The following is a 15,951-nucleotide window of genomic DNA, read 5'->3' on the forward strand; positions in this document are numbered from 1 at the left end:
TTAAGCACAAAAAATAAATGCAGTGGTGATCAAATATCACCAAAAGAAAGCTCTATTTGTGGGAAAAAAAATGGCAAATTTTGTTTAGGTACAGCGTCACATGACCACACAATTGTCAGTTAAAATAAAACAGTGCCGTTTAGCAAAAAATTGCCTGTTCATGGAGGGGGTCAAGTGGTTATTAAATCTGGGAATTGGGTTTACTACACTATGAGACTGCTTTTCCCTTGTATGCCATCGATTTATGGGGACTGCTGGAGTGCGTGACCGAGCTTCTATTGGTGGATCTATGGAGGCCAAGCGCTGTATGATCAAAATCTTCATAGATGGTCACATACATTTTGTTAAGGTATTCCATGTGCACTTAAAGTGTTACTAAACCCAGGAGCCTGCATTCACTTTATCTGGTCTCCCACAGTAAACAGAACATAGAAATGCAATTATTTTAGTAAACTGCTAAATACCTTTTCTCATCAGCAGTATATAGCAGTCCTCCATCAGTGTCCAGTTGAGCACTGGTTAAAGCTTGTAGGAGGAGTTTTCATTCTCCTCTGACTGTCCTATGAGACTGCATGACCTCTGACTTTGGACAGTGCCGATTGGCCCTGTGCTGATCACATGCACCCTCCCAAAAAAAAAAAAGAAAACACCTAGCTATGCACACCAAACTGAGCATGTGCAGAGTGCCTCCTAGGGCTCTGTTCTATCAGCAGATGGATTGGGGACAGTAAAAGAAGGGGAGGACCAGAGAAGACAAGATAAAATTGCCTTTTTACACATTGTGCAGGATTAACCTACCCCCCCCCCATTTAGGTTCTACAGTAAGTATAACAGGCATGCTTTACTGTATATACAGACTGATTTTACTGTTGTGGATTTAGTAACACTAAGGTGGACACGTAGTTTACGTTTTTGTAAAGGGTCAGGACTTTTTCCCGCTATTTGCGGCTAATAGATTTCAATGGAGCTGCACCAGAAACGCAAGTGGTGCGTTTGTAATGCGATTTTTGATGTGTTTTGCAGTTTTTTTTTTACCACTGTATATAGCTGGTTGCTAAGCAGGGGGCCAGGAATCCGGCCGCCGCATTCGTAGCAACTGATGAGTCATCAGCTGTCAGCGGAGTTCCTGCTGAAAGCTGAATTGAAAAAAATAAATAAATAAAAGTTTGCCGGCAAAATAATTAGCGGAAAAAAACGGCGTAGGATCCCCCCCCCCCTTCGGGTCTAGTATGGATTCGACAGAGGCCCCCCCCCCCGCCCCAAGGCACCCGTACCCCCCCCATATTGAGGGCATGCAGCCTGGTATGGTTCAGGGGGGGGGTGGAGGGTGGGGGTGGGGACCACGCAGTTTTTTTTTTTACATTTTGGCATGGGGGGTTCGCTCCGAATTCATACTAGACCCGGGGGAACCCTACGCCCTTTTTTCCGTGAATTTTTTATTTGACATTCAGATTTTAGTGGAGAACCCCGCTGATGACTCATCGGTTGCTAAGGACTCTTTAGCAACCAGCTTTCTACAGTGCGTTTAAAGAGAAAATAGTAAAAACGCATTAAAGACGCTGGTTTAAAAACGCAAAATGCACTGAAAAAAGTCCCTTAAAAAAAAAAAAACGCATCAAACACAGCTGCATAGGTATGAACCTAGAATTACACTTCACATCGGAATCTCAGGCAAGTCAGATAGAGCTTGCCTCATTTCCAACCTCGCTGAAAGACATCCATCACCTAACCCTTAGCCACCCCTAGCCTACCTGTCCATGATCGCTACCCTTTCATTTGCTGGCTTTGAGTTTTTTCAATCACGGTGGCACAGCATCACATGTGGGCATCAGCTTCCTGCTTTTCAGAAAGTAACTGACTGTACCCTGCTGTCCCCTCCCACCAATCATAATCTGCCTGCATTGCAGAGAGAAGCACAAAAATCTGATGATGAGGTCACTGAGTCTAAAAAAAAGTTGTGTAATGATACAGATAGGTTCCATGTAATAATTTCATCAGCATGTTGTTGGGTGAGGGGTGGGTGGCAATCGGGGAAAGCAAAACATAAGCAGATTAACTTCACATTTAGGCAGAATCTCTACATACAGTTAGAGCCAATGACACTTGAGATTACTAGAAAAATAACTTTTCATGCACTGTGATATTACTGGTTAAAGTGGCCGTGAAGGCACAAGGTTTTTAACCTTCATGTATTCTATGTATGAAGGAAAAAAAAAACCTTCTGTGTGCAGCAGTCCCCCTAATACTCATTTGAGCCCCATCTTGATCCAGCAAGTCCAAGAGAACCCTGGCTCTCTGGGATATCGCACTCTTGCTCGGCTTTTGGCGGGAGCCAATCAGAAGACAGAGGAGGCGGGGCTAAGCCGAGGCTCCATATGTGAATGGACACACAGAGCCACGGCTCGGGAGCCTAAAGAGCAAGCTGCTTTCTTTGGGGGCACCGGCATGGGACCCGAGAAGAGGAAGATCTGGGCTGCTCTGTGCAAAACCGCTACACAGAGCAGGTAAGTATAACATGTTTGTGATTTGATTGTAAAAAAAAAAAAAAAAACTTGAGGGTTTAGTAACACTTTACCAACTGCATTCATATGATGGTTCATGTCCGTTTCACACAATTTATAATTTTTACCTCTAGTGCCATCGTGAGTCTTGCTACGTTTATGCTTCAATCCTTCTACTGCGGATACAGATTGGCTCCTCGGCATCTTAGTGCCTCTTCTTGTGGGTGATCGGTTCTCTTGGACAAATAGATTCCTTCTCGCTTTTGTGGCTTTTAAAAGAAAAACGTATTATAGTCATGTCGGATTCTGGGAGAGCCTGGCCAAAATACTCCCAAAATCTTATTTTCAGGACACGACAGTGATTGGGCACTCACCCCCAGCATTGTAGCAAGCAAAAGCTGCACATATACAGTGTGCTCTCTCCCATCACAGCAAAGACTGCTTGTGGAGATGTGCCAAAAGAGATTCTGACATTGCTGTAACCCCTTCCATCTCACACATTGGAGAACAATAAAATAGCCACTGAGCCCCTTTCTTTAAGGCTAACTAAAAAGATATTATCACTTCAGTTGTCCTCATAGAAGGTGTCTCAGCAGCCCTTTTGTTGTAGCCCGTGTCCTGGAAATAAGTCAAGACGTAGTAATGTAAACATTGGGAGTATTTCGGTTAGGCTTCATGGGTGACAGAAACTCCCGACCAGTATGGCGTTTACATTAAACAATATTTTTTAGATAAAATGGTTTTCTTGGAGTGCATGAGGGACACAGGTCTCACCTCTCTGTGTTTATGATTACGCTGTTGCTGATGGAAAAACAGAGGCATGCTGGTAGTAGGAATGGCATACGGGTTTTTATTTTAGCAATCCAATAGGCTGCAGTATGTTTTAACTCTTCCTCTGTCCATCAAAGGACTCCAAGAAAAGGATTTTATGGCGAGTACAAAAATCTTATTAAAGCTATTAAAGATTTGATTTAGTCAGAAGAGATGCAAGAGGCACGTCATTAAATGTGATAATCATACTTGTTAAAGTAGTACATGCATTTAATTGCCTAGTGGCACAGATCGAGTACTTTTTCAAACTGCTCGATACAGGGGGTCATATTATATTTTGACTTGCCAGTGTAGAGCGTTCTACATCGGCAAGAGGAAGCGACAGCTCAGACAAAGGATTGGAGACCATACCCATTACTCAGGTAGTGGAAAACGTATTACTCCAGTCACTAGACATATTGGCTTTCACCATAAATACTATATAGAAATGGTGTCCTTTGTCCTTGAAGTCATTTCACCAGATCCTAGAGGAGGGAATTGGGACAAGCGTATACTTCAACGCGACCCTATGGATCGAACGTTTAAAGGGGTTGTAAACCCTCATGGTATTTCAACTAAATGCATTCTAAAACCTTTCGTGCTGCAGCAGCCCCCCCCCCCTTCTTACCTGAGCCGATTGTTCCAGCGATGGGGATGAGCACAGCTGCTACAGCCGCTGTCTCAGGTCCTCATTGGATAGATTGATAGCAGCAGGAGCCATTGGCAGGGGACACAGATGGGGACAATACTGGTATGTAAAGAGGGGGGCAGAGACTGGGACACAGATGCTGGTATGTGAAAAGGGGGACAAATACAGGGACACAGATGCCGGTATGCGAGTGTCGCATCAGTCTGTGCATAACAGACGCATATGACAACGGAGGTCCATGTGCATGAAAATTGAGGTAAACTGACATGAAATGGATGTCTCTCTAAGTGAAATCCACGCAGTTTTCCAATCAGTTTTCATGAACGTGTGGTGTGAACAAGCTCTAAAGCTTTAATTTTTAGACAGGCACCTATATCCAGCCAGAGACCAACCCACGGATTTAAATCACCCTTGTGCTTCTGGTGACATTTTAGGAACCCAGTTACTGAAAGTTAGTTATCCCCACTGTAAGGACCTACACTCTCTCAAAGAGAAAAGATTGCATGGTACATCATACCTTCAGCTTCTTTATGTGGCTGTGCTGGTAGTGGTAACTTTAGCTTCTCCACCATTATAACAGGATTGAGATTAGTGGTCTCCTAAAATGAAGCAAAGTGTCAGGTTTAAATGAGGCCACAATATGGAAGGATGGCTCACAAACTGATGATTATCTATCTCTCTCTATATCTATATACATACACACTAAAAACCAGAGATTGGTTCTGCAGAACTGAGGAGAAGGCTAATGAATGCATTAAAGAAGAACTCCACAATGCCAAAAAAAAAAAAAAAAAAAAAAATGAACTATCGGTACATATACTGTACCTGAATAAAGCCATAAACAATGGGGGTTCATAAATATATATTACTCACAGGAGAAAAGTCTATTACAATATTCACATCGTCATCAATGTAATTTAAAAAATGCCAGCTTCTGTGGGTTCTAAGAGAAGGTGTAATTGCAGGGATCACATTAGATCCTGTCCTCACATAGTGTTCATCTACATAGCCTGCACATCGCAGGCATGAGGAGCTTAGAGAGAGGAGGAGACTCCTGGAATGTCCCACTTCCTATGACCTCATTGGAGGCGCAACAGACCAGGAGTCCCCTAGCTGTGATTCTAATGATGCTGCACTAGTGAGCAGTACAGACAAGAGTCTTGAATTCTGGATCCACCCAATACAGCAAGCAGGAAAGTAATTGAGCCACCACTCGCTGTAAGAACTACAGGAGGGCAGAGACAAGACTGGTGGCCCCCCGCCTGCACTCCCCGACTCTGAGGACACCCAGTGGGAGGGGAGAAACATGTCAAACGGGGATTGACAGTTACGTACTTCCAGTGTAAGGAACTCGCGCTGAGGCGGCAAGCAGATCTTTGTTACATGCCTGCATTGTAAATCAGCAAATGTAAGTGCAATTGCTTTTATACACCTATTTTAATAAAGTTAAAACGATATCATGCCATGGAGAGCTCTATGTAATTTTATATGACACACTGCAAGTACATTTGATCACTTTACTGAATGGAAAGAGAGAGGAGATGTCATTCACCAGATGAGGACACTACAACTTTTGATTATTAATAGAGAAGCAAAGGATTTTTTTTTCACATTTATACTTACCTCGGTGGGTGCTGCATCTGTCCCCTGGCGACTATACGCTGAGAACCGAGCGATTGAACATCGCCGATCACCCAGTTTTCAGGGCTCTGTGAGCAGAGAGCTGTAGACTGTCAGTCACAGCTCTCTGCTCTTCTCCCCTCGCTGAGAGGCTGAGCCGGGTGTCAGTCCAGACACCTGGAGATCCAGACTCCGTGGTCGAGATGATGCGGTGCCTGGACTCACATTGGTGACGTCAGGAAAATGGGTCACAGGAGTGCAAAACGAATTGCACTCCTGTGATCCGTAGGAGAAGTACAGCCAAACAAGCTTTGGCTATACTTCTCCTTTAAGCTTGATTATATTAGCACCTTTTTCAGCACTAGTCATTTTAAAATAGAATTTATAAAGGTTTAGATTTATTGTATTTTACAAATTGTGAGCACAATGTAAATAATGTCAAGAGCAGCGCTTGGTCTTTCATCTTTCACTACTAAGGTTATTTGACCCCATACCACAGCAGCAGCTCTAACACGGTTATTTGTATTTTGTTATGATCATTATTCACTTAATTAGCACTATTTAGCACTTTACCATAGCACGGGTGCATTATATCAATTTTAACATGGAATATAAAACTACCACCCCACGAGTCTATTCATATCCTGTTCCATGTAAAGCTTTAGACAACCCTCTTACATGAAGCTGCTATACTTTGTAGATCTCGGCTCAATATTACAGCTGTGATAGCTGTTCCTACCTTATTGTTTTGCTTCTTTGGGATCTCAATTTGCCTCAGAGTTTGGGACGACTCTGCTATACTCCTGTGCCGTGCCAAAGTACTTGTCCTTTGAAGAAAAAGACATGAGAGCTACAAGCAAAACAAAAATGAGAAAAAAAATAGATATGGACCTAAAACAAGATCAAACCTTCTTTTCTTAGCCGATCTGGTTCGAAGCTCTTCAAGCTGATCTTCCTCATTAGCTACCTGAGGCACACTTGGAACCCTGGAAATGGATGGTTGAGAATACATGGGTGTTTTCCCTTCATGTGTGAAAGTGTCCTCTCCATCTGAAGGAAGAACTAATGCCAGCTCCTCAGGGATCTGTGTCCCAAGACTGAAATATATGTCCGACAGGATTTTGGGTACGCTTTCTATATACCTGTCAAAAGTAGAAAATATTTAAGCCAATGATATCAGTTGAAGTGATGTTTACATGTCGCAATCACCACCCAGGTATACAGAATAAATATTAAAGCTGAACTTCAGAAATACAACTGAAATACATACTGTATGTATGAACTACTTTATTTGCCAAAGAATCTGTAGATCTGTCTATCCACATTAGTGACTAATGTGGATATTAGTGACTAATCAACCACTCCCATATAACAGAAAAGGCAGCATCTCCCTTCTGGCTGTGCTAAGAGTTGAAAATACAGTGGCGTCACTTCATCACCTATTGCCTGCTGATTGGATAATGAAGGAGCAGTAGCACACTAATAAAGTTAACAATGCTGATCATTCCTCCTGTCAGCACATGATTGGCTCCTAGTGCCATCTCTCCCTCCTCCAGTCTCAGGGGCTCATTTATACTGGCAAGCATATATCACAATCTGCTCTCTGTTATACTCAGCTTACACACAGCTTAAAGCAGAGCTCCACCCAAAAGGGGAAGCTCCGCTTGTTTACTTCCCACCCCCCTCCGCTGGGGGTGGGGGCGGATACCTGTCAAAACTAGGTACCCGCTCCCACTTCCGGGTAAAATTGCCGCAAACATTGTGTGGAGTTGCAAGAAATTTCCAGCCTTCCAGCGGGACTCGCATATTTGCAGTAGGAAACCGGTTGTGAAGCCCCAAGGCTTTACTTCCTGTTTCCCTTAGTGAAGATGCCAGTACCTGCACCCGGAGCCTATGGAAGGATCGGCTTGGGGTGCAGAGATTGCGGGATCCCTGGACAGGCAAGTGCCCTTCTATTAAAAATCAGCAGCTACAGTATTTGTAGCTGTTTACTTTTAATTTTTTTTTTCCCCCAGGCTGGAACTCCTCTAAGGTTGCACACAGTGCAGCTTGCATTTTGCAGCGCATTTATTAAACACAAATAGCTATATGCCCCAATAGAATTGGTTTCATAACCCTGCATAAACATGGCCATGTTTCAAAGCAATTTTTAAAATACATACTCTGCGAGGACAGTTGCCAGAAATTTTGTCAAAAAGGAAGGATCTTCTGTCAGAGAAATAATCCGCAGCATGTCAGTTACCTGTAAGAAGAGAGAAACTAGTGATATATGAAATATACTAAAGTACATTTTAGTATGAGCTTAAAGTGATTGTTAAAGCCTTTGTTATCCCAACACTTCATAGAGCTGCACTCAGTTTTTACCACAATGCAGAGAACGCATTAAGGTTAAAAGAAAACCTTTAGAACCATTTTATGAAATGCAGGTTATGTACAAATGAACAGGATTTTAATAAACCAAAGACACTTGCCTCTTCAACAAGTTGCTCCAGTTCATCTTCATTAGCCTGTATTGAAGGACATTGAACACACATTTCCATTCTGAGCAGAGCTTGAATCTGACATCTAAATAAAAAAAATTCACAAGTTAAGAATGGTAAATGTTTTTTTTTTTCCCAAAGACATAACACACGATGCACATACTCTCTGAGCTTGGCTCCTTTGTCCAGATTCTGTCCATAAAGCTGACGGATCATTTTGCTGGACTTTAAGAGAAGCCTGATTTTATCAACACAGTCAGCCTGTAATACAGAAGAAAAAAGTTGTTCTAACGTTGTTATTATAATGTTAGAAATGTAGAGTACAAAGTAAGCATATTATCAATATTACCTCTACTTGTTTGCTGCTCACGGTCTTTAAATAAGATTTAATGGCAGTGAAGGCATTCCTGGCACACGACAGCAACAAAGCATCTTCCCCAGACACTGCTTCATTATAATCTTCTTTTAAATAGAAAATCAATTCATCTTCTGATTTAAAACCTGCAAAATAAGAAGTTACAGTTTACCAATTCAGTAAATATATAGAAAGCCAAATATCTTCTAATGACCTCATAGCAAACCTCTCTTGTAAAGTCAGGTAAAGTAGCAGATAGAATATTAGGTGCCTGCACCCAGTTTATGTATAATCAGCATTTATTATTCTGTAGTTAACCACTTCAGCCCCGGAAGGTTTTACCCCCTTCCTGACCAGAGCACTTTTTACAATTCGGCACTGCGTCGCTTTAACTGCTAATTGCGCGGTCATGCAATGCTGTACCCAAACGAAATTTGCGTCCTTTTCTTCCCACAAATAGAGCTTTCTTTTGATAGTATTTGATCACCTCTGCCGTTTTTATTTTTTGCGCTATACACGGAAAAAGACCGAAAATTTTGAAAAAAAATGATATTTTCTACTTTTTGTTCTAAAAAAAATCCAATAAACTCAATTTTAGTCATACATCTAGGCCAAAATGTATTCGGCCACATGTCTTTGGTAAAAAAAATGTCAATAAGTGTATATTTATTGGTTTGCGCAAAAGTTATAGCGTCTACAAACTAGGGTACATTTTCTGGAATTTACACAGCCTTTAATTTATGACTGCCTATGTCGTTTCTTGAGGCGCTAAAATGGCAGGGCAGTACAAAACCCCCACAAATGACCCCATTTTGGAAAGTAGACACCCCAAGGAATTTGCTGAGAGGCATGTTGAGCCCATTGAATATTCATTTTTTTTGTCCCAAGTGATTGAACAATGACAAAAAAAAAAAAAAAAAAAAAAAATTACAAAAATTTGTCACTAAATGATATATTGCTCACACAGGCCATGGGCATATGTGGAATTGCACCCCAAAATACATTTAGCTGCTTCTCCTGAGTATGGGGATACCACATGTGTGAGACTTTTTGGGAGCCTAGCCGCGTACGGGGCCCCGAAAACCAATCACTGCCTTCAGGATTTCTAAGGGCGTACATTTTTGATTTTACTCCTCACTACCTATCACAGTTTTGAAGGCCATAAAATGCCCAGATGACATAAAACCCCCCCAAATGACCCCATTTTGGAAAGTAGACACCCCAAGCTATTTGCTTTGAGGCATGTTGAGTCCATGGAATGTTTTATATTTTGACACAAGTTGCGGGAAAGTGACAAATTTTTTTTTTTTTTTTTTTTTTTTGCACAAAGTTGTCACTAAATGATATATTGCTCACACAGGCCATGGGCATATGTGGAATTGCACCCCAAAATACATTTAGCTGCTTCTCCCGAGTATGGGGATACCACATGTGTGGGACTTTTTGGGAGCCTAGCCGCGTACGGGACCCCGAAAACCAATCACTGCCTTCAGGATTTCTAAGGGCGTACATTTTTGATTTTACTCCTCACTGCCTATCACAGTTTCGGAGGCCATGGAATGCCCAGGTGGCACAAACCCCCCCCAAATGACCCCATTTTGGAAAGTAGACACCCCAAGCTATTTGCTGAGAGGCATGGTGAGTATTTTGCAGCTCTCATTTGTTTTTGAAAATAAAGAAAGACGAGAAAAAAAATTTTTTTTTTTCTTTTTTCAATTTTCAAAACTTTGTGACAAAAAGTGAGGTCTGCAAAATACTCACTATACCTCTCATCAAATAGCTTGGGGTGTCTACTTTCCAAAATGGGGTCATTTGGGGGGTTTTTTTGCCACCTGGGCATTCCATGGCCTCCGAAACTGTGATAGGCAGTGAAGAGTGAAATCAAAAATTTACGGCCTAAGAAAGCCTGAAGGCGGTGCTTGGTTTTCGGGGTCCCGTACGCGGCTAGGCTCCCAAAAAGTCCCACACATGTGGTATCCCCGTACTCAGGAGAAGCAGCAGAATGTATTTTGGGGTGTAATTTCACATATTCCCATGGCATGTTTGAGCAATATATCATTTAGTGACAACTTTGCGCAAAAAAAAATAAAAAAAATAAAAAATTGTCTCTTTCCCGCAACTTGTGTCACAATATAAATTATTCCATGGACTCAACATGACTCTCAGCAAATAGCTTGGGGTGTCTACTTTCCAAAATGGGGTCATTTGGGGGGGTTTTGAACTGTCCTGGCATTTTATGCACAACATCTAGAAGCTTATGTCACACATCACCCACACTTCTAACCACTTGAAGACAAAGCCCTTTCTGACACTTATTGTTTACATAAAAAAATAATTTTTTTTTGCAAGAAAATTACTTTGAACCCCCAAACATTATATATTTTTTTTAAAGCAAATGCCCTACAGATTAAAATGGTGGGTGTTTCATTTTTTTTTTTCACACAGTATTTGCGCAGCGATTTTTCAAACGCATTTTTTGGGGAAAAAACACACTTTTTTACATTTTAATGCACTAAAACACACTATATTGCCCAAATGTTTGATGAAATAAAAAAGATGATCTTAGGCCGAGTACATGGATACCAAACATGACATGCTTTAAAATTGCGCACAAACGTGCAGTGGCGACAAACTAAATACATTTTTAAAAGCCTTTAAAAGCCTTTACAGGTTACCACTTTAGATTTACAGAGGAGGTCTACTGCTAAACTTACTGCCCTCGATCTGACCTTCGCGGCGATACCTCACATGCATGGTGCAATTGCTGTTTACATTTGACGCCAGACCGACGCTTGCGTTCGCCTTAGCGCGAGAGCAGGGGGGACAGGGGTGCTTTTTTTTTTTTTTTTTTTTTTTCTTTATTATTATTATTTTTTTATCTTATTTTTAAACTGTTCCTTTCATTTTTTTTTTTTTTTTAATCATTTTTATTGTTATCTCAGGGAATGTAAATATCCCCTATCATAGCAATAGGTAGTGACAGGTACTCTTTTTTGCAAAAATTGGGGTCTATTAGACCCTAGATTTCTCCTCTGCCCTCAAAGCATCTGACCACACCAAGATCGGTGTGATAAAATGCTTTCCCAATTTCCCAATGGCGCTGTTTACATCCGGCGAAATCTAAGTCATAAAATGCTCGTAGCTTCCGGTTTCTTAGGCCATAGAGATGTTTGGAGCCACTCTGGTCTCTGATCAGCTCTATGGTCAGCTGGCTGAATCACCGGCTGCATTTTCAGGTTCCCTGTTGAGACAGGAGAGCCAGAGAAAAACACGGAAGACGTTGGGGGGGGAGGGGCATTCCCTCCCACTGCTTGTAAAAGCAGTCTAGAGGCTAATTAGCCGCTAGGATTGCTTTTACATGAAAGCCGACCGCTGGCTGAAAAGAATGATACCAAGATGATACCTAAACCTGCAGGCATCATTCTGGTATAACCACTCAAAGTCGTGAATGGCGTACCTGAAGACAAAAAAATGGTTAACAATAAAGCACAGTAAACGGTAAGGTATAAAAAATTGCATACCTGAAAAGCAAACATGATAAAACATAATAACAATAAAACATTGCAGAATAGAATACAGTAAAAAAGAACAGAACAATAGAGAGAGAGAATAGAGAGAGAAAGAACAATAAAACGACAACTATTTTTTTTTTATTTTATATTTTTGTATGTGTTTTTTTTTTTTTTTACACTTTTTTTTGTAACTAACTTTTATAACTGTAACCGGTTCCAGGTTCGGGTCTCTCAAAATGCGATGGCATCTTGGGAGACCCTGTGAAAGTGTGCCTAGTCTGTGCAATGCTGTACCCTACGCTAATACTCAACTAGTGCATGGTAGCGTTCAAAATATTCACCAATGCAAAGACCAGGATTGTCAGGACAGGAGGGACAATAATAGCGGGTGTCACGCCTATATCCGCGCTTGCTGCAGACACGACATCTTTTTTGGGGGGGGGTTCGTTGGGTAGGGGTACTCGGGAGGACATAAAGAAAATGCCTCTCATGCAGCCGACTGCATTTGGTTGGGGATGTGAATGGGGGAAGTACGGGCGCCGCAGAAGCGGTGGGTTCCCAATTAGGATTGGCGAATGCAGCAGGAAGGGCATTATGGGCACGACGGGCCTGTGTTCGTCTTCTTGGTGGCAGCGGGACACTACTTGTGCTTGCCACCTCACCAGCTTGAACTGCACTTATGGGACTCGCCACGTCACCAAGTGTTACTGCAGTGCTGGTTTGACTACGACCGGGGTGTACTAGGCCGCTGGTGCTTGCCAGTTCACCAAAACGCTACCAAAAAAACTGTTAGCGATCGCAAGGATCAGGCCTGACTCTGCGAACGCTGCAGTTATGCGTTTAGTGTTTTGTAAGTGACAGTGATCGATCGATACTGCACTTGGGTGGGCTGGGCTGGGCCGGGCGGAGGGGCAAAACGCAGGTGCTAGCAGGTATCTGGGCTGATCCCGCTAACACTGCGTTTGTGGGAACCCTAAACTGCTGGGGACGCTAGTATAGATCTGATCAGATCAGATATTGATCCGTTCAGATACTATACCACTAAGGGAGGCGTATGCTGCGTGCGTGGGTGTTAGCGGTACTGGCGCTAACCTGACGCTGCCTGGGGCTGGTGCTTGCCAGTTCACCAAAACGCTACCAGAAAAACTGTTAGCGATCGCAGTGATCAGGCCTGACTCTGCGAACGCTGCAGTTATGTGTTTAGTGTTTTGTAAGTGTCAGTGATCGATCGATACTGCACTTGGGTGGGCCGGGCGGAGGGGCAAAACGCAGGTGCTAGCAGGTATCTGGGCTGATCCCGCTAACACTGCGTTTGTGGGAACCCTAAACTGCTGGGGATGCTAGTATAGATCTGATCAGATCAGATATTGATCCGATCAGATACTATACCACTAAGGGAGGTGTACGGTGCGTGCGTGGGTGTTAGCGGTACTGGCGCTAATCTGACGCTGCCTGGGGCTGGTGCTTGCCAGTTCACCAAAACGCTACCAAAAAAACTGTTAGCGATCGCAGGGATCAGGCCTGACTATGCGAACGCTGCAGTTATGCGTTTAGTGTTTTGTAAGTGACAGTGATCGATCGATACTGCACTTGGGTGGGCCGGGCAGAGGGGCAAAACGCAGGTGCTAGCGAGTATCTGGGCTGATCCCGCTAACACTGCGTTTTCGGGAACCCTAAACTGCTGGGGACGCTAGTATAGATCTGATTGGATCAGATATTGATCCGATCAGATACTATACCACTAAGGGAGGCGTATGCTGCGTGCGTGGGTGTTAGCGGTACTGGCGCTAATCTGACGCTGCCTGGGGCGACGCATATCACCGCCGGGCGATCAGGGGGCTAAACCTTTATTCGGTAATAAACGGCGGGTGCCCTGACACTATAAAAAATAAACAAACTAACCAGCGTCACTCGTAACAGTTATACGGTGATCAGTGGTGAAAGGGTTAACTAGGGGGCAATCAAGGGGTTAAAACCTTTATTAGATAGTATATGGGGGTCCCTGTCACTATAAAACGCTGACGGCGAACCTAAATATTTACGTCTCTAACTATCGTCACCAGCGACACTAATACAGCGATCAGAAAAATGATCGCTTAGTGACACTGGTGACAGGGGGTGATCAAGGGGTTAAAACTTTATTAGGGGGGGTTAGGGGGGTATCCTAGACCTAAAGGGGGCTACCACTCACTGCCCTAACACTGTAACTGTCACAAACTGACACTATGCAGTAATCAGAAAAAAAAAAAAAAAAAAAAAATACTGCTAATGTCAGTTTGTGACGGGGGGGGGGGGGTGATTGGGGGGGGGGTCGGGGGGCGATCGGGGGGGGATCGGGGGTGTAAGGTATGCCTGGCATGTTCTACTGTGTGTGTTTGTGTGTTGTGCACTTACATGTCTTCTCTCCTCGGCGCTGGACGGAAACTGCCAGACCGAGGAGAGATGACATCACATCCTCTGCCTGTGTGAAACTATACACAGGCAGAGGAGGATTCCCATTGGCTGGGAGCGATCGCGAGGGGGGGGCCACGATCGGATGGTCTCCCCCTCGCCTCCCGACGCTCCCAGTCAGATGCCGACCGCCGATGGCACCGGGGGGGGGTCCGATCGGACCCCCCGCCCGCGGGAGGCAGATCACGTACAGGTACGTGATTCTGCCTGCCCGTGCCATTCTGCCGACGTATATATACGTTAGGCGGTCGGCAAGTGGTTAAAGAAAAAGTTTGTCAACATATAAAACTGAGTATATAAGAATACAGGACAAGTGATCGGATATACAATAAGAGGTCTAATGAGACACACATGTATGCCTGCCCAAAGTTTATGCTAATCTTGACTTTTGAGAAAGTAATGGTTGGCCCAAACTCAACATCAACTTTGAAAGGTACTCTGAGGCAGTTCATTGTGTGTTTAATGCACAGGTGTAGTATGTGGAAAGAGCTGCAGCGGGTTAGGGTTTGCAAATATGAAGACTCACATACCAGGAAGTTAAAGACAAAATATATCTGCCTGCACAACATTTCAGCTGCTGCTTTATTACTTATGAAATAAAAAAATTAAAAAAAAGTGTTGCTATAATTTATATTGAACCTACTGGTTCAAAAATCAGGAATTTTGAACATTATGAACTAAAAAAGGCACATTCACATTCAAACGAATAAAAAAAAAAAAAAAAAAAGTAAATGTGTCTAGGAGCACTTTAGGTAGGCTTACATAAATGGCCGTGATTGTTACCAAATGGGAAGATTAACCACTTCCCTACCAGGGCAATTCTGACATCTCGCTTTAAAATTGTGCATGCCCGTGGAATGGCGCCAAACTACAGTATTTTAAATTATGCATAGGTGACACTTTAAAAGCCTTTACAGCTTACCTGTTTAGAGTTACACAGGAGGTCTGGTGCTAGAATTATTGTTCTCACTCTGAAATTTGCAGCGATACCTCATGTGTGGTGCAAACACTGTTTATATATGCGTGCAGGACTAAAGTGTGCGGTCACCTTTGCAGGTGAGGGCACTTTTTTTTTTTATTTCTTTTACACTTTTTTTTTTTGGTTACTTTTTTTGCTGTCACAAGGAATGTGAATGTTCCTTGTCATGGCAATGGTCAGCGACAGCTACTCTTTATGGAAGTACCTGAGGTCTATTATACCCCATTTCTCTCCTATGGTCTCCAATGCAGCCGGTCAGACACAGATCGGTCTGATCAGTTGCTTCACTGGCTGGTAAGTGGCCAGTAAACAAAGAACCAAAATCCTCATCGCTTCCGTGTTCTGATGTTACAAAGTGGGAAAGACATCAATTCCTCCCACTGTGTCCGTGGGAGCTGATGTTTCCGGCCACATCTTTACCAGGCTACGCGATCACACAGGACAGCCCGGTAAAGATGGTGGCAGCAGGAGGGGGTGGGACCCTCTTCCGCCACCTGTAAAAAGTAATCCATCGGTTGCTTAGCCACTCCGATGGCTTTTACATAAAGGACAATCACTGGGGCTAAAAAAATTATACTGGGATCATGGTTTTAG

At 43.1% G+C, this 15,951-nt stretch overlaps 1 protein-coding gene across 1 annotated transcript in view; it reads right to left on the minus strand.

Moving 5' to 3' along the window:
* Window positions 1-15,951, minus strand: part of TICRR (TOPBP1 interacting checkpoint and replication regulator) — a 92,230-nt gene that overhangs the window by 32,323 nt on the left and 43,956 nt on the right. The window contains exons 8-15 of the mRNA XM_073618447.1: window positions 8,410-8,561; window positions 8,224-8,321; window positions 8,052-8,145; window positions 7,743-7,822; window positions 6,489-6,722; window positions 6,320-6,407; window positions 4,478-4,559; window positions 2,630-2,770 (exon numbers count right to left, since the gene is read on the minus strand). Coding sequence (XP_073474548.1) covers window positions 2,630-2,770; window positions 4,478-4,559; window positions 6,320-6,407; window positions 6,489-6,722; window positions 7,743-7,822; window positions 8,052-8,145; window positions 8,224-8,321; window positions 8,410-8,561 — 969 coding nt within the window. The remainder of the gene's footprint in view (window positions 1-2,629; window positions 2,771-4,477; window positions 4,560-6,319; window positions 6,408-6,488; window positions 6,723-7,742; window positions 7,823-8,051; window positions 8,146-8,223; window positions 8,322-8,409; window positions 8,562-15,951) is intronic.

The sequence above is a fragment of the Aquarana catesbeiana genome, linkage group LG03 (genome assembly GCF_042186555.1).
Source record: "Aquarana catesbeiana isolate 2022-GZ linkage group LG03, ASM4218655v1, whole genome shotgun sequence".
In the NCBI taxonomy this organism is placed as follows: domain Eukaryota; kingdom Metazoa; phylum Chordata; class Amphibia; order Anura; family Ranidae; genus Aquarana; species Aquarana catesbeiana.